Source organism: Aquila chrysaetos, chromosome 2 (genome assembly GCF_900496995.4).
Source record: "Aquila chrysaetos chrysaetos chromosome 2, bAquChr1.4, whole genome shotgun sequence".
In the NCBI taxonomy this organism is placed as follows: Eukaryota; Metazoa; Chordata; class Aves; order Accipitriformes; family Accipitridae; genus Aquila; species Aquila chrysaetos.
Window position 1 is genome coordinate 26384620 of NC_044005.1, and position 19129 is coordinate 26403748.

At 43.2% G+C, this 19129-nt stretch overlaps 1 protein-coding gene across 2 annotated transcripts in view; it reads right to left on the reverse strand.

The window, feature by feature from the left end:
• ESRRB (estrogen related receptor beta) overlaps positions 1-19129 on the reverse strand; it is a 135931-nt gene that overhangs the window by 75198 nt on the left and 41604 nt on the right. Inside the window, exon 1 of one of the 2 annotated variants that reach the window (XM_030031457.2) lies at positions 16276-16631. The exons of the other annotated variant lie outside the window; for it this stretch is intronic. Within the exon in view, the coding sequence (XP_029887317.1) occupies positions 16276-16325 (50 nt within the window). The 5' untranslated portion in view covers positions 16326-16631. Of the gene's footprint in view, positions 1-16275; positions 16632-19129 lie in introns of those variants that run through there. 2 annotated transcript variants of the gene reach the window in all.

Below are 19129 nucleotides of genomic sequence, written 5' to 3' on the forward strand. Positions count from 1 at the left end.
ATTGTATAATGTACTTTTACTGCTGCTAATTTTTCTGAGTGCTGCTCTTTGGTGTCTCCTGGAGGCTAACAGGCCCCTATGGCCACAAAGCAATATTTACTCCATCCTGGCAGCTGGGCTGCTGGAGGCAAAAGATGTGTCCTTGCTCTCCGAGTGATAAGCAAATGTCAGAATGCGCATCAGGGAAAGGACACATCTGACAGAGGTTCAGCATCACTGCGTGGAAACATGGTTCACCTTCTACCTCCTACTCCTGTGAAGATCTTTCGCTGTGCACCTTTAAATCCCTGCAGAAAGCAGGGTATAGGCAACAACCTGGTTTAAGCAACATCATGGACTGGCTTTTCCAAAACTAATTTCTGAGGTGCTAGACTCTCCTGTCCAGCACTATGTTGCTCCCTGTCCATTAAAATTGTAGCTCCTCAGAGCAAATGCTGTTCAACTCACCTCCACAAAATACCTTTCAGTCTTGATGACATGTTAAGTAAGTGTTGGCTCAATAACCCCAATCCCAAATCTACATCTCCTGCTCGAATCAGGAATTCCCTCAGGGATTTAATACGTTCATTCAGCAAGTTCACACTCCTGTGAGGTTGTTTTATGTACTGCCTTTACAGGAGGAGTCCTAACAGCACCCTCCTCAAGCCAAGGACATGCTCTGAGACTCAGTTCAGCAAGAAGTACCTGCTGCAACCAACATGGAGCTTCATGGGAGATACCCTTGCTTGCTTTAGTACAGATGGACACACACAGGAGGTGCGTATAGGGTGCGTGCATAAGGCACATAGGTGAGGTAGCAAATCCATTTACACCAAGGAGACAGACACCATGTAACTCTCCCTATGTTCATTGGCATATATTTATATGAAATATCAGTGCAAAGTATCCCTCAAAAACAGGTAAAACACAGAACCTTCTTTTCCTTCTCCATCTCTATGTACACCTGCTAGAACAAGCGCTGCACCAGAACAGGAACTACAAAGCAATGCCATTAGCCCATGAACTTCTCAAGCAGAAGAGGTGTTGCCAGGTGCTGTTCTCTGTTCCCTTCCTCCCACTCAGCAGAACGGACTTCAGATAAGAATAAAAGTTGGGAGAAAGTGAAACCATCTTCTGAACCACACTGCCAAGAGCTAACAAGGAGGCAACAGGTAAGCACCCTGTAATCCTGCAACACAGCACAAAGACCTGAAACCATATTAATAGCCAGCAGCAGCCAGTAGACCTGGCCAGAAAATTTTTTAAAATTGGTTGGTGGTCCCTAGTTTCCCCCTTTTCCAGCTCACTAACTGGGAGCTTTTTCTCCAGGGGATTTTCTGTAATATCTCTATCACAATGACAAAGGTCAGATGAGTTTTTCCTTCCATGCCAAGCCAGTGTTGCTCTAACTTGCCCCATCTGATGCACAGGACTCCACTCCCATCCCACCTCACAGCAATGCGTCATTCCTGCCTTCTCCACTCTCTTGGAGCAGAAGTGCAGCACAGGCCTCCTACCAGCTGCTAATGGGCATCTTCCTTCTCCAGTTGCAGGGATGCTAAACACACTGTAATAAATCTCCTTATCCTAAGGGAACAGGTCTCTTTCTTCAGGCCCCATGACGTTACACACAGAAGCTCTTTCCAATGTCAAAAGCTCCATTTCAAGGCTCCTCTGCCCTCTGAAATATCCTGCTGCCCTACATCTCATCACCTCTCTCCAGTGCAATTTGCTCCCAGCACCACCTGGCTTTCAGGGTCCCCACAACGGGTGCAGGAGGCAGGCTCTGCTTTCGGCCAGTGATGGGGCCCTTGATAGGGCTGTCAGGTGGAAGGCACCTGTGTGTTGGTGTGGGCAGGCTTTACATATGCGCCTCTTCCTCACCTCACAAGGATGTTGATGACGACTTTCACCTTGTAGCAGAGAGACAAAACAAGGCAGTCTCCAAATTTGAAGGAAAGCCCATTTCCAGTCCAGTGGCCATACAGCACATACTGAATTAAAAAGCTCGGAGAGAAACAAGGCAGAAGTTTTGCAAGGTTTGACCCCAACTTTTAAACAAATTTTCAAGCAAATTTTCATTCAATTTTAGCAACAGAAACCTGTGCATGTGCTAGCAAAATCTTTCCTCCTCCTCTGCGATCTCTCCTTCTCCTAAAGTGGTATTAAAATTCGAGCTTTCTGCAGGAAGAAATGCCTGTGTGTTTTCAGTGTATGTTCATTAAGTTGGATGAGAAAAGTGGTGAGAAATAGATGTTTCCTACCATGCTTCAGGCAGAAAACTTAGTCACATGGCAAGACGCAGCCAGAGTGACTGGACCGCTGTCCTTGGCTTTTCAGTCACCATTGCTCCATCACAGTGTGATCTCAAGCTCCATGACACAGGTTCTACCCTTGCTTGTCTTTCCTCTAGCTCACCATCTCCAGTCAAACACAGCTCCAACAGTGTCCAGTGGAATTATATTGTTTACAATCCAAAATGCTCAAGATCATTCTGAACCATCAACTCTCCTTTGGATCTCTTGCCTAGAGCAGTGAAGTATTGCCTAGCATTGCTTTTTGCATTTCCTTGCAGCACCAGAGTTCTCAGGATACTACAGAATCAGGTGGTGCTAAACTTTGATTTCCTACCCACAGGGGAATATCAGGGAAGTTTTGCATAAAGCTCAATTTATTACATTTGCCTTCCACTTTTTCTTGATTTTATCTATTGCTACAAAGATGCAATTGCTGCTCAGCTTGATGGCATTACATGGATAACTTAAAAGGCATTTGAAACCAGTCGGGTCTCTTCTTCCCAGCTATCTTGTTCTAGTCTTCTTTCTCCTTTGCACAGGCCTTCTTCTTCCACAGGTTGCATCCTCATAAATTTGGCAAAGGACATTCCCATCTGGAGCTCTCTGGAATTCTGGAAGGCTTCTTTGGAGTCCTGCTTTACTCACCTCTGCTGTGTTTTTATCCCGATAATATTCTTTGCAACTTCAGCGAGTTCACACTTCACCTCCTCTCACACCTCATTTGGCATTTTGTCCTCTGCGCATTTTAGCAATGCATCAAACTGCTCCCCAATTACCACTATGTAGCCTTCTCCAACATACTCCAAATTATTCCCAAAGGGCAGAAAGAATCATTTCATGCATTAGAAGCATAACACCTGAACTCTGAAAGCAGCAGACAGTGATCTGGATCTGAGGCACTAACAGCACCTGGCAGAGTTTTATGGAAGGAAAATCACTAGTTTCTGCCCTTCCCATACAAAGCTTCAGTCCTTTTTTTTTCCCCACTTCAATATGATTTCTTATATTGGTTCCAGGTATATCTTCCTCTACTGTGATGTTGAGCTGAATGGCCTAATATTAATCTTGTGCCAGTTTTACATTGGTGTATCCCATCTGATTTTCACAGTTACTTGTCATTTACACAAGTAAAAATGACAGCAGATTCAGATCCAAAGTACCTTAGAAGACAGTTTTAAAAAGCAAGTTCCCAAACACTCTCAAAGCTTGTAGATGGCTTTTTCATCTTGTGGCTTCTGCTTGTCTAGTTTCCCATATAAATTCTTAACACCAGCCTCTTCCTTCAACAACAGTGACAGCATTTCATGGTTGTTAGTTGCTCTCAGAAGATGAAGTAACCTGATATAAATTACCTATTGCTGTGTGTGAAACAAAACCTGTTAGCACAGTAGTCGCTCCTAGAAGGCAGAAAGTACCGACTACATTATTACAGGCAAAAGGTTTTCTGTCACAGTAGAAGTCATTTTAATATGACATGCTCCTCAAAGATTTTTCTCTATGGCTATTAAAGGTTTTTTCCCTGGTTCAGTAGTCCACATCATGAACAGCGTCAAATCCTTATCTAACTCTCACATTGGTCATGTCCCAAAGTGCGTATATATGCATATATATATATATATATACACACACACACAGTGAGGCCACTCAGATGTCATTCTCCCAGAAGAAACCAGGAACAATGATGATTGAGAACAGGGGTCAAAATAATGGCAACCTCCAAATGAATGGACTGTTCCCTGTTAAATCTGCATTGAATTGTTACTCACTGCTATTCACTTACCCTGTTAAGAACACTGATAAACCAGCTACTGACTAAGAAAAAGATAAAGAGGATATTTGAAACAAATACCTCTACATATTCATCATATTGTGATGTGGACAAGCTATACTCTAGACTAGATGAGAAATTTCTGTATCTCTTGATGAGACACAATAGATGCTCTTGATGAACCAATTGTGAATTTAAGACAACATACCTGTCATTCTTAACTCAGGCTGCAAGAGCCACTGAAGAGTGATTCAGATCCTAATGACACAGTTATACTCCCAGCTGTCAATCACCTAACACAAGTGACATCAAGATATACTGCCAGGGAACCAGGTAGGGGATACTTCTCTTCCACATAGGTTTAACCTAAATGTACCTAAAATTTCTATGTGTCACTTTATTAGGAAGAGACTGACAAACTAGAGAGAGTTTTAAAATACCATAAAATGATTGGGTAAACCCAAGTACAAAGAAAAAAACCTCAAGGGGCACAACATGAGAGCATGAACTGAAACATAGCAGGGTCTGTCTGAACATGAGGAAACACTTCTTCACTGTGAGGGTGACTGAGCACTTGCACAGGTTGCCCAGAGAGGTTGTGGAGTCTCCCGTCTTGGAGATATTCAAAAGCTGTCTGGACACGGTCCTGAGCAACCAGCTGTAGGTGGCCCTGCTTGAGCAGAGGGTTTGGACCAGATGACCCCAGAGGTCCCTTCTAACTCAACCGTTCTGTGATTCTGTGAGAAAGCAAGAGATTGCTTCATTTAGGAAACAGTGTGCAAACACACAGAAGATGCACTCGTAAAGATAGTAGCATAATTCTCAAAGACTGCATGAAACTCATATGGGAAACACTAAGGTTTCTCTTTCCTCATCAAGCTTCTTTACCATGAGTTCTTCACAGACGGTGGAATCGCTCTCCAGGGGAAGTGGTGACAGTGTCCAAACATATACTAGTAAGATGCAGAAGGGAGTGTGCAGAGTAGGACTCACCAAGGATGACAGAGAATCTCCCTGGAGGCTCCACAAGGTCCATAAACATGGAAACTCTCTCTTAATGCAGTAATGAGCGCACTGCCAAGATGCCCAAGAGAAAAACGCATGGACTGTTTAGAGGACAAAGTAATTTGAACGTTTCCAAAGAGCTGGCATGTGAATAGAAAGGTGCAATGGCTGCTCTCCAGGCAGGCCCTGCAGCCCCTTTAGCAGCAGCGAGGTGCCCGGCGCACTGTCGGCAGAGCCCTGCAGATGGCTGCAGAGCTCTTCCAGCTCCTACCTGCGCTGGAGCAATGGGCAGGTGGAGGCAAAGCCACTGGCCAGTCCCTCACTGAAGGAAGCAGAACTACTCTCCTTTCAAAAGAACACTTCTCTCTATGCTGCCTTTATTTCTACCCAAACCTAACAGCCAGTCGCCTGCAGGCTGAATATCACTGTCTTTAACCTCCCAAAGATCCTGCGTTTGCAAGTTTTCCCGTGACAGCTGAAAGACAGAGATGCTGCGGCTCTTAAGTGTGACAGCAAACTCCTCTTACAGGAAGAGAATTTGTTGCTCAAGATGCTTTTCTCACCAAGGCTCTGCAGTCCTAAGAAGCTCTTATGGAGCAGATATTTGAAAAGATTCATCCATTCCTCCTCTTGCCCACGGCACCCATAACCTCCTCCTCCCTTCCCCAAACCTCCATCTAACTGTGCTGAATGGCTGTCTGGTGCAGAAGGGCAGCCTTCTGCCTATACCCCATGTCAGGCTCAAGCACTGTCCCTCAAACAAGCCACCTTTGTCCACTGGCTTCCCTTAAACTCTAGCTTTAGCACTGAACCCTTTTCAAAAAAATTGAGATCTCCATCGCTCTGGATGCCCTCATTCCCCCGAAGCCATGTCTCCTACTTCCTTCTCCCACTCTCCAGTGTCACACAGCAGATCTGCGTAGCGACAGGGTCAGGTTTTGTATCACAAAATTTTGGGTGCAAATCCTTCCTCTATCTTGAGGGGATCATGAGTTTTTCTGTCCCCACCTTCTACCAGTTACATGCTCTGAGTGCAGGACAGCCTGATGTCTGTACAGGCCTCACATAGCGCTATGGACAGCTCCCCACCGCAGGCACGCCAACGCGCAGTGGAATTCGGTGCCCAAGTCACATCGCCTTCCTTGAAAATCCCAGCTGCAGTAAGGTAGCATGAACTGTTTCTTTATGGTATGTATTTACCTGGTCCCTTTTCAATCTATGTGTCTGAATCAAATAAATTATCTCCTAAAAGGGAGTTGAGAACTTATAATAGACACCAGCCGCCCAGCCTCTTTTAATCCATCCAATATTAGACTCGTTAGTCATCAGGATAACAATCCTATTTGCAAATCAGCTACCTTTTATCAGATAACCAACGGGACCTAGTACAATATCTATTAGTCCAACAACATCACCACCAAGATATATAACTGCTTCTGTACAAAAACCTTTCTTCTAATCCTTCTTAAACTCAACAAGACTGATTGGTTTTTATTATTCATGAATTAATTTTTAACTCTTGGTCCAACAGGGGAATTGAATCTATAACATTTTGCAGAGACTGAAGCAAAGTAATAGTATGTTGAAAAAGCAGACCAGCCAAAATCAGGTATTTTTTCTTCTTTCAACCAACAATTAAAGGCGGGGGGGGGGGGGGGGGGGGTGGTGGGGGTGGGTGCATCTGTTTTTCCCCAAACACCTGAGGGGAAAATTCTAAGGAAAATTAGTGTATTAAAACATGTATAAATACCAACATCACTGTACTATGAGAGCTTCTGTTTTTTGTTTCATAATTATGTTATTTAAAAAAGGCTGTGGAATTAGATTTGTTCATATTTTTAAAAATAAGTCCATGTTAGAATAGGAACTCAAGAGGGGAAATTTTGACAGAGACCGTCCGTATTATTAGAGAAGTAATGATTATGGGCAGTGATTAGGGCTTATAGTTCCTTCTGCAATGACAGTCCCCTAGCTGTAATTGCTAGAAGAAAAGGAACTGCTCTGTTTTAAAGTAAAAAAAACACTTCTAAAAGCATAAAGAGAACAGTCAGAAACACTATAGGTGTTGAAATAAAAAAGCAATGTATCTCATCATCAAATAACCTTCTAAGCAACGGATTCCATAAGGGAAGGCACACTGTATTTTATACCTTCCAAAAACAAAATTGCAGTAAAAAGAAAAAAGGAAGAAATAAAAGTTTCCAAAATAACCAAAAATTAAACAAAAAGAAAAAAGAAATTCCAAACCACTGACTTTTCTGGCTATGGCACATGAGCCCAGCTTTATCTGGACAATGTTATAGCTGGATATATGTTCTGCACACTGTTTTTTCAAATTCCTCTCTGATGCTTTATTCAAAGAAAATCTCTGTTCCTCTTTAAAAATCACAATTTCCAATATGCATTGATTTATAAACAGAAGATCTAACTGCAGTTGTTCGGTAGCACCTAACCCTATAAAACCCATAATTATATATGTTCCAAGAGAAACACCAAATTTTTTTTTTAAGCACAAATGTTACACATGGTATATTTGTACAGCATTCTACATTATAGAACACCTTCTATGCAAGGCTATGAACAGATTTAAAAACTTTAATTAATAAAGACTTGGAACAACCTTGTGATGAAGACAAACATACCTATCCTTATTTTTTTTATACATTTATACATGAATACACACAGAGAAATACACAACCATATGCAGAAAGGCTTACATATGCATACAAAGAGACATGGTATGGATAACTGTTTAAGTGAAACAGTACATTATGCAATATTGCATGAACATGTGGTTATATATAAAATTATATATTTCATATACATGTGTGTTCTGTTAATTTATAGTATGTGCACATGTATGTAAAATTATGTGTGTACACACACCCCCTGATATACATCCATCCATGCACTTACAGATGTCTGTATGCAAGAAAACTGTTTCTCTTGTAATTTGACTCATTCTAGTCCTCTACAGCGTGCTTGGTGCCACTATGCAACTTATATCAATTATTCCAAAGGAGACGCGTCTGGCATCATCTATGTAAAGTAATACATATGGACACATCGATACACTTAAACATCATTTTCAAAAGGTCATATTTGCTACAATCTATTAAGGCAAAAAGAACCCACAAGAAGTAAAGTCAACATCCTTCACAAAGCCTAAGCACCGAAATGCAAGTTCCCTTGTTGGGATTTCCTTGGCTATGAATGTGAGTCTCCATTGTATCAGACAGCTGTGGCCCCCTCCCTGCCCCAGTCCCCGGGTAGGCTGCATTGCAGGCTGTACATCATCGCTTGGAAGTCGCTGCTTAATACAGTTAGGGGTACGGAGAGCCCTGATCCAGCCAGATACCTCTGCACTACTAATGAATCTGATAACAAAAATTGCCTACTAAAGAGTGTCAGGCAATAGGCACCAACGTTGTTAGTTTCACAGGAGAATGTTTTTATTATCTCCCTGTGCCATTACCCCCTTAGTCTACAAAAATGACCAAAAAACCCTCATCAACAGAAATACAAAAACTACAAAGAAACTGAATTAAACTCTTAAGAGATAAAAGTAGAAGCAACATCACGTATGTCTGAAAAGGAGCTGAAGAAGGACTGAATTTGTGTGTTCTAAAGAATTAAATTGTTCTTCCTCTACAGCACTTTCTGAACTGTTAAAACTAGATAGCAATCACATGCCATACACAGTCCAGAAACACAGAAAAATAGAATAACCGCAACCCCTCAAAACTGCTGGATAAATCAAAGATTGCTTTAAAAAATAAAAAGCAAAGTATGAAGAAAATGTACACGTTGAAAATGCGTATTGGCTAATTCTGGTTATGTGCACCAAAAAATACTCTAAACCAAATCCCTGAAATAAGTAACACCCTATGTTCTCCACTGCTATGTTGCCACATCTGTGAAACACTCATCTAGATAAAGTATAATTTCATAGATCAGGAAACAAATAATATGTTTGAGAATGAGAAACTCGTCAGATTACTGAATAAAACCAAAAACAACACAGAAGACTTTAGAAAAATAAAATCTGTTGAAGAACAATTCTTTAGTGTCCTTATTTTCAGCTGTTTAATTTTTTAATATACAAAATGGTGTAAATCTCAGTGAGAAATTTGGTTTGTAATTGTACATGTCAGCACATTTTAAAAAAATGTACTTGCAGCAACTGATGGAAAATTACATTTCTGTCTTATTTTCACCCAAGTGCTTACACATTCTTAAAATGATCATCTCCATATGCAAAATCATAACAGAAGAATTGAACATTTTTTTAAAGCTGTTCTTTTGACCTTTCTCTTGAGTAAAAGGACAGCGAGACAATACACTCACCAGCATTGTTCACAGTGACGGCTCCATCACCAGAGATTGAGGGCCATTATTACTAAAGGGAACTTTAAAGTGCCAGGAGAAAAAGGGGGGAAAATTAGAAAATAACACTTCTAAATATGCCATATGTACAAAAAGCCTTTCAGAACAGTAGACACAAAGCAACAAGAAATCTTCATCTAAAAACAGCTGCAGTAAAACACAGACAATCGATTCAAAACAGAAGGTGCTATGAGAAATTGTCTCCTGTTATGCAAGATACTCTAAGCTGGAGGTCCCAATTCCATCACCCACATTATAGGCTATTCTAATTTAAGAAAAATACATGACCATTAAAATACATGGTAAATCCAACATAATTTCCAGGAAGGAAAAAGGAAAATCTGGACCGAAGGAAGGGGTTCTCATCAAAGGCTCTTACCCTACCAAGAAGAAACTAGCATACGCTTCCTTTTCCTTCCAAGCCTTCAAGAGGATGCAGTATTTGTGAGATGTCCTTACAGTAATGACAAAAATTGTATGAAAACGGCCACCCCCCTCTACATTTAAGCTATTTCCTTTCACATACTCAAAAATGCAAGAATAAATAAAACTCTGTCCAAAACAAGACCAGTCCTATCACAAATTTTATTGCAATTTAAGTCCTACCTTGTAAACAAAAAACAAATAAGAAACAATATTCACATGAAAAAGCGAAGTAGCCCTCTTTGCTTCCTATGCACACACAAGTTTGTGACTTTATGAACAGATTCCGTGCTGTTCACTAAATCCTTATGGATCAGGAATATTCTTTGTAGGACAACAAAGTCATCCTAAGGGTGACTAGACTGAGATTTGCCAGGATCCCACCAAATGAACAGGATTTCTTACATATTTATTCCTCCCCCATTCAGAAAGGGAGTGCAAGAAAATTCCAGCTCAGCAGGGACACAGAGCCATCGCAGGTTGTGTGATAACAGCTTGCCACCTGCTTTTCGCAAGTTGTCTTTGCGAAGTGCAAGGGGCACTGAATAGTAACGTTGCCTGTGGTGATAGGAATGCACTGAACAGCTCAGTATGCAAAAGCACTTACTGGTACACAGTGCTCTTCACAAAGGGCATTGCAGAATGCTTTCCAGACTGTGTCAGAAGTGCTAGGAGAGGAAATATTAGTGCCTGTGTTGCAGGAGGAACATAAGCACTTGCCATCACAATAAAGGAACGTATAAGCAAATACGGGTACAATGCTGCTAATAGCAAAAATAAAAAAAGGGGGGGGGCGGGTAGGGGGGTGAAGGAAAAAAAAAAAGACAGAAAACTTAGCAGCAGTCAGACTAGGAGGAACATCTCTTTGCAAGAACAGCAAGGGTTAACAGTGGCATACAAGCTCTGGTCCAGTCAAGATAGGGTCAAATGATGTGCAGTGAAAGTTTCAAGTCCTCAATCCCCCAGAGCTTGTTTGCTAATTACATTTGCAATTACAAACATGACAAATATATTATTATACAGTGCGTTCCACCTTGAGCAGGCATGTTTCTCCTCACGGACAGTCACTGCCAGCAGCCAGACTCTCAAGCACTGGAAGAATCAAAGTGCACTGTGCTCCAGCTGCAAGGATCATTTTGTGGGCATCTCTATTGCTCTGAAGAGACAGGGCAAAGCTTAAGAGAAAGGCAGCATAGCAAGGATGGAAACAAACGCAAAGAACAAGTTACTACAATTTAATTCCTAAGAAGTAAAACTAACCAGGTCAATAGCTATTACTAATAAATAATACTAAATTACGTTCTGTTCCCGATGACAGACACAAAGCACTTCACACATGCAAGCTACATAGAGATGATTACATTCACAACTCAAATGCAGCCGATACTGGGAAGGCACAAAGAAATCAAGATTTTCCTTTTTTTGGTAAGGTCACCATAGCCGAGTACTGCTAATATCTTCTTTGTTAAGTCCCTTCACTACACAACCAACCATCTGATTCATAGTTTGCCGTGGAAGCTCTGATCTTTCCCTTTTCCCCCCCCCCAGTTTCTATAGCAGCATTACCTAGGAACCTCACTGCTGGGTACTGGACAGATGCTAAATTTACTTGTGCACACTGCACAAACTAAAAATTCTGTTGTGCTCCCCGGCTGTAAAGTTACCGTTAGTAGCTCCATGGAATAAAGAACAGGTCTGGCTGGGAAGAATCTCCCAGTCTCTGCAATCTACAGTGGAATCGCTGCCGTGCAACACCAGCTGCCACTATGATCCCCAACTCCTAAACCGAGGAGCGCAAGTTAGAAGGAGAAGTTGGGAAAAGGATTTTGGCTTTTATAGCCAAGCTTTGTCACCATCATGTTCTACTTTTACTATTTCTTTCCTTAATTAAATCTCTCTTAGACATTTTACACTCTTCGGAGAAATTCCACCGTGCTCCCAACAGAACCTGTAAAGTTCATCCAGTCTCAGGTTTAAACCTTTTACCTCCCTTCTTCCATTCTCTGAGAGAGTTTGTATCCTTTGAGCCTTGGAAAATTTAGTAGAGAGACCCACTGACGCAGTGGACAAAACTTCTTATTGAACTGAAATTACTTGAAGAATACAGGTGTTTTCAGGCAACCTGAAATTCAGAGCAGTAGTAACAGTGCAGAAACGTGGTTGGGAAATAACAGCGGAAAGGAAAGGACACGGAGAGTAGAGCAACGTTCTCTTGGAGAGGAAGAAAACGGGATGTGAAATCTCTGTCACAGCAACTTTCTCTGATGCAATCTCTCCAAAGTCTTTCCCCTCTTAGGCTAAATGCAATATTTATTGATCACTTCAAATCAATACAATGAAAAAAATCCTATTTTTAAAATATATTGATCTTTCCATATTTCTCAATAATTGATAATTATTAGATCATCTTTACTTTTACAAGTGGAATTGGAAGAGGAGGGAAAAGTTAATACAAATACTTTAAAGGTACCAATTTCCTCATCAGTCTTGTGCTCAATAAGCTTAATGTACCGAGACCCCATTCTATGATGGGAACCTCGTCAGGAACCCAGTAACTAGGCCACTTCCCTTACAGAGGTTTTTCAATTTATTCTGTCAATAAAACAAACAACTCCTCCCTATCCCAGACTTTCAGAGATACTCAGAGCAGACAGTTGCATTCAGCTTCTCTGACTCAGATTTCCTCCCATTCACGGAATATGGAGATTTCCAGTAAGCTCTGAAATCAAGTCACATTTCCTCAGTTTGTGCATTAGAGTCAGTGACAACAACTTTGTTAATTCTCTGCCACAGGGTCTGGAATCTGCTCCTTCATTGACTTAAAATTCCAATGGTAAACCTTTCCATCTCTCTATCAAATATATCACTTATTCTTTTCAACTTTTTCCTTCTGTTCATAAAATAATTTTCATTTTATCAGATCAATGACTCACGTGTGTTTTTTGTACATCAGAAGAAACAGTGTAAGAGACATAGCATCTGGCAGGATGCCCTCATTTGCCAATGATTTTTATTTTCCCTTCATGATGGTTCCTTGGTCAGTTTCTGTCTGTCATGTAGAATATTAATTAGAAACAGAGATGGTAATTTTGCACTCCTATCAACATTTCTAGTTGCAACTATAACTAGGCAGAAAAAAATTCTCTGGGATGTGGAAGTTAATACAGAAAAGTAAAAATGCCGTATTTCGCTCTCCTTTGAAACAGCCTTAGGTTTGCATATGAGAGGGACGCAACACCAGTATTCGGTATGACCATATATATGTATGTGCGTATACCTATACATAAATATTTACAGATGCACGCATGTTTGTGTGTGAATATAATCACATCTTTTATATGTCAGAGTATACATTTGTGGTGTCTGCACATGCATTCCCTTCCCGCTGTACTGCAGACAGACATTGTCAGTACAGTGTAACTAATGTATTCTCACCATATGCCCTCACCTGAGAGACAAACTGCAGGTACAAATCATTGCTTTTGTTAGTTTCCCAATTCAAACTCATACAAAAGCTTCTTCCTTGGAGATGCATCCCCTACCCCAGGAATAATTTTCCCAGAGGTCAGTACCAAAAGCTAGTAAGCTATTGCTAAAGAGTGGATTCGTATGCAAGAAATTAAATACGTACGCTGCCTTAGGACACATGCACAGACGGTCAAAATTAGGAAGAAATTTCTTACTGTCCCTGAAAGATCCTGCACTGAGGGAAATCACACAACCCGCTGACCAGAACTTCCGCAGGTTCCTGGTGTAATGGCTCAGATCAACACACACAGGCAAAGGAAAGGGAACTTTCACTGCTTGAGGAAGACAAATCCAAAACCTGAAGAGTGGGATTAGGGACAACAAATTCCTTTGCTTAGTTTTTGTTCAGACTCTTCTTGCGTCTGACTGTTAGAAAAATTAAGTTCTCCTTAAACTCCAAGGTGAAGGGAGTCACCTCTTCTCTCCCTTTTTCTTGTTCATTCTCTCTCTCTCTCAATAATTGTGAGGTGAAATACAGTTTCCAGGTAACTGTATGGATCACGTATTGAGTGACCACATCCACTTCTCTTACTATATTCTACTCTTCCTCCTATTTTTTCCTATAGCTTAACAAGCAACTAAACAAGAAGAGGCAGTTTGAAATATTTTTAAGTTCACTCTTAATTTAAGGTTTAATTTGACAAAAATTGCTGTCCACATAATTAAAAGTAGTATTTTTTTTTTAAAAAGGAAAATAACTATTAAAATCTTTTCAACGGCTAGCAGTAGGTAGAGTAAATCAGCACAATATGGATAATATGCTCACACAGCTAGGTAGCAATACAGACACAAATGCAATACCTGTATTTACATTATATGTTCACAATATAATTGTGTTACATTGCGAGAAAAAAAAGGCTAAAGGGATATATGTTGGGCCAACTTTTATCCTCAGCTAAAGGAATGCAATCTGAAATCTAACCTTAACAAAACCAGAATGTAAATCAAATCAGTACTTGACACACTGCACATATACCTTTAAATATACCGTATTTTTAAGGCTTCTCACATCTATTCCTTCTCTCAATAACTTTTTCCAGACTTAGTCATACTTCCCTGCATCGTTGTACTCCTTTAATTAAAAAAAAAAAAATTTAAAAAAGAGATTGAAAAATAGAGGTTGAGATATTTTAAATTGTATTTCTCTGTCTCTCTTCCCCAACCTCAACAATGTTAAAGAGAAGATTAGTTGGCACACAGAACCAAGGCAAGTACTTCTCTAAACAAAGAGCTCTCCAACAGTTTCTCATCTCAAAAAGCAGCATTCTCAGTCTACTGTAAAGCCGTAGGGGCTCAGTGGCACTTCCCCCAGGGCCACCTTCATCTGTCTACTCAGCGGCTAAAGAGTTGTGAATATGGGTAAGGTGCACTTGACATTATTGAGAGCTGACTAAGAGCCCATGGAAAAGTAAAAGGAGTGAACAGTAATACAACTCGCAGATTACTTCTTACTATTTTCATGTTGTTTGAGTTCCCTTTCTCAATTCCAAAAGTAGAAAAAATAAAAGGAAAAAGTTAAGAGACAACAGAGTAAGTGATGAAGATCTAGCTTTTGATTGTGGCATTTTGTTCTTTCGTAACGAAGGTAAATGCACTTTCTATTTTTTGCCTTAATATTAAAAGACTCCCAGCAGCATACAGAATACATTTCCCTTAAGAAACTGTTTGTTTATTTTTAATTCAAAATGGAGCAGCCACAAGTGAAGCACCAGTGGGGAAAAGAAAATCACATGGGTTAGATTATTAATTTCTATTAACAATACTAAGTCTCATTTTAATGAAACTGCTGGAAGCAGGGGATTAAGGAAAGAAGAAATGAGTGTAAGGACAGATGGAATATCAGGAAACAAGAGACAGAAAGACAAATAAAAGACAGTTGTAATGGGGAAAGAGGGGTAAGTATCATTGCGGGCTTTTTGTTTGTTTTAATTGTTTTAATTTTACCAAATACAATGTGCTATTAAAACAAAAGCAATGAAATAGCCAAAATTACTTCACTCCCACCTCTGATGACACCACAGAACCTGTGTAGGTGACACACAGATTAACATGCAAACACACAAAAGAGGACTCTGCTCAGGGTGAGATTTACCGGAGAGGAGAAATGCTTTTAAAATTAATTGTTCCAGTCGGCCGGTTGCAAACGCTGAGAAGATTTTGCCTTGTTTCCTAACTTCCCCAAAAAGGATCAAACCAAACTTTACATGCTGAAGTGATTTTAAACACAGCATTACCAGGCACAGCCCACTTTGGAATACAAAGAGCAGTAGCAGGTGCTAAGGTATCAGCCACCGGTCCCAGCTCGGGATGTCTGCTTGCCAGCCCTCCGGCTCACGCCACTCTCTCCCCGGGCAGGCTATCCAAAGAGTAAGCTGTGGGAAACTAAATTTCCATAGGGCATTGCAGGTGAAAAACGGACTTTTTTTATCAGAGACAGTGCTTCAGCGGATCTACTCTGTGTAATTTTATATCCACATCTCTTCAGAGACACCTAGTAATTCATCTCATACAAATCCTAGCACAGACGGAAAGTAAAACTGCGCAGAACGGACTGCCAGTGCTCAGTGTTAGCTGCCTGTTCCTAGGAGATGAAGCGTTAGAGGGAGAAGTTACAAGGCAAGAAAGAAACACGCCAGCGCACCGACCCCCCGAAGCGCTCCTCCGCGCACTCTGCCGCACCTGCCCGCGCGGAGGTGCGCGTCGCCCTGCCCGCCGCCGGCCGCTCGCACGCACCCGCACACGCGGTGCCCCGAGGGGGCGGGAGGCCGGCGGCTCTGCGGCAGGGAGGCAGCGGGACTGCGGGGTCGCTGCCCCGTCCCACCCGCAGCGGGACGCAGCGCCGGTCCCAGCCCGCCCCCGGCCCGCCCGGTCCCGCTGCCGCACACTCACTGGTTGTGGTAGCCGAGCGGGTCGGAAATGCACAGCTCGGAAATGTCCATCAGTCCAGTTTGAGCATTCCCGGTGGGAGGAGAAAAAAAAGAAGAAAGAAAGAAAGAAAAAAAAGGAAAGAGAGAAAAAGCAGGAGAGAACAACTAAACTGCAGCGGGCAGGGAGGGCGGGGAGCCCCGGGAAGAGGAGCCGGCCCGAGCCCGGCCGCGGGGCAGAGGCGGCGGGGCGGGCGGCGGGGAGGCAGCGCCGCGCCGCTCCGCTCCCGCACCCGCGTGCGGACACACTGACGGCGGCAGGAGGCGGGCGGCGGGCGGCGCGCAGGACACGGCCACGGGGGATTTCGCCGCCCCGAGCCCCGCTGTAGCTTTAACGCCGGGAGACGGATGGAGACGGCAGGGCGGCTATTGGCTCCCGCGCAGGGGCTGGGCTTGGAGCGCGGCTGGGGGAGGCACGGCCGGGGGGGGGGGCCGCCGGACCCGGCACCGGCACCGCGGCGCGCCGGGCGGCACGGCGCGGCCCAGGCGAGCGCCGCGCCCCCCTCCGCCCCCCGCGCCGGGCCAGGCGGCGGGGCGTCCCGGGCCGGGGCCGGGGCCGGGGCCGGAGGAGTGGGGGCCGCCGGGCTGGCCCTGGCACGGCAGCTGGGGCGACGGGGCCGTCGGCAGCGGGCGACGCGAAATCGCAGCTCCAGCCCGGTCCCACCACGGGAACGACCCAGCGGCAGCGCCGGCTCCCCTTCCCTCCTACTGATCCGCCTCTCGTGGGCAGCGGCCGCAGAGTTTAGGGTTAAGCAAAACCCCGAGGTGAAGGGTGCCCCACGGACTATTTACATCTGCTCGCGCCCCGCACGGGCACGCCGGTGGGCGTCTGCCCACCCAGGCAGCACTCCACACGCACAGCACGCACACCGGCGCCCCACTCTGCACACGCGTGTCACAGGCACCGTTACATGCAAACACGACTCCACATACGCGCACTGGGTGCACATGCACAGACCCGCGTCTCACACTGACACAGCCTAATCGCCGTGCTCAGATGTCTGCTTTCCCAAACACACACAAACTCTAACGCACACACGCAGAAGAGTGCCCGGAGTCCCATTTCAAAGCAGTGTGATTTCAGGTGTCACTTCAGTGCAGCTTATGAAACCACACTGGAATAAATCCTGGCACGTGAGATCAGAATCAGGCACTCAGGATAACAGCGCATGTTCCCAGGCACAAGAACCAGAGCTGTAGACCCTCAGAAGTCTTCACAAACATCAAAACTGGCACACACAACTAACTAGGCTCGTGAAAGACACATTTTCAAAGCTCTGCATATGTACTGGCTGCTGTAAGTCAGTGTGCTTTCACGATTGCCGCACACGTTTTCACACTCATACAATTCCACTGCATATTTACAGCAACGTACCAATACCCATCTGAAGATCCCTCTCCATATAAGCACGCGAGCCACTCGGGCACATGCCTAGCACACGCAGTCTTGCACTGAAAGCCTGACTCACACAGAGGTGCCCTACAGGGTCTATTTGTCCCTCGCTACCTACTCTCCACCTTCCAAACTGCACTTAAGCAAACCTCTCTTGACTCTCTCCTGTGCTTCTACTTCATGTTTAGATGTCCACTGCTCAAATGTATAAAAATATCCTTAACGGATAAACAAGAACTAGAGGCCTTTTTAAAAGGAAATACACACAAACACACCTGGATAAAAGCTTCATTCTCTTATGCCAGGCAAACAAAAACAAAAAAGTAGGAGCTAAGAGGATATGTCTTAATATAAATCTAATTTGAGGCAAGAGTGTACAACACTGGGAGAAGCAAAGGGCAGACCAGAGCTTTTCAGATGAGGGGGGTGATACAGCATAGAAGAAAAGGCAGGCTGGTTCAGCTATAAACATGGCAATAAAGACTGACTAAATTAGGCTACAACTTTTCATGCAATCAGTATTTGTAGAAACCTGAGAATATTCAAAAAAGAGGAATGGCCAAATTCACAGCCAGTGTAAACTGTCCTTGCTTTACTGAAGTCTATCAGTGCAACTTCCTCACTACCTCCTCTACCAGAGATCTTAACAAATACCATACAAACTAATGGTATGCCCTAGCGTGTCCCCAGGCCGTGTGGGGACAAGCTGTGTGATTCTGATCAACTATCCTTAAGACAGGACAGCCTAAGGATGACAAAACAGAGGTCTTTTATGGTGAAAGGTACGCATGAAGATGGCATAGAAAACAGGTTAGTTTAGAAAATGGGAAACAGAATTAAGAGTACAGCAGGATCTGATTACCTGAATGTTGCAGGTGACAAAATTTAGATTATCCATCTTTCTAGGAAGCAAAATTAATACAAATGGAACATATGCGTATACACCTTTGTACACTTACATGATATATCAGCCCAGCAGAAACTCTAAGATGCTTTAAGTGTTGAAGAGACAGAAGACAAGAGCTTTAGTAGGGTATTAGCATTAGTGGGGCCCAAGATTGTAAACAAGGAATCTCACTGACCACATCGGAGAACACCTGACCCAAGCAGAGGCAAGAAGGATGAAACCAGCACCAGTGTGTTTCCAAAAGAAATCTGAGGTCACAGAGGGACTCACTGATGACCTAGTTGCCCCATGAAGAAGATTCCTGATGTACAGTAGCAAGAGAGGCTGGAGGAGGCACACAGGGTCAGGGTCCGGGCAGGCTACAGTTCAAGAGCAGTCAGAGTGTTTGCAGTGAGCTGATTTTGACGGAAAACAATTTTCTCCAGAAAGATGCACCCTGGCTGGATCCTGACTGTGCAGAGATTAGCTCTGGTGTAGGTTCTCAATGAATGGGAGACCAGCGTGGGAATGGCCTGGCAG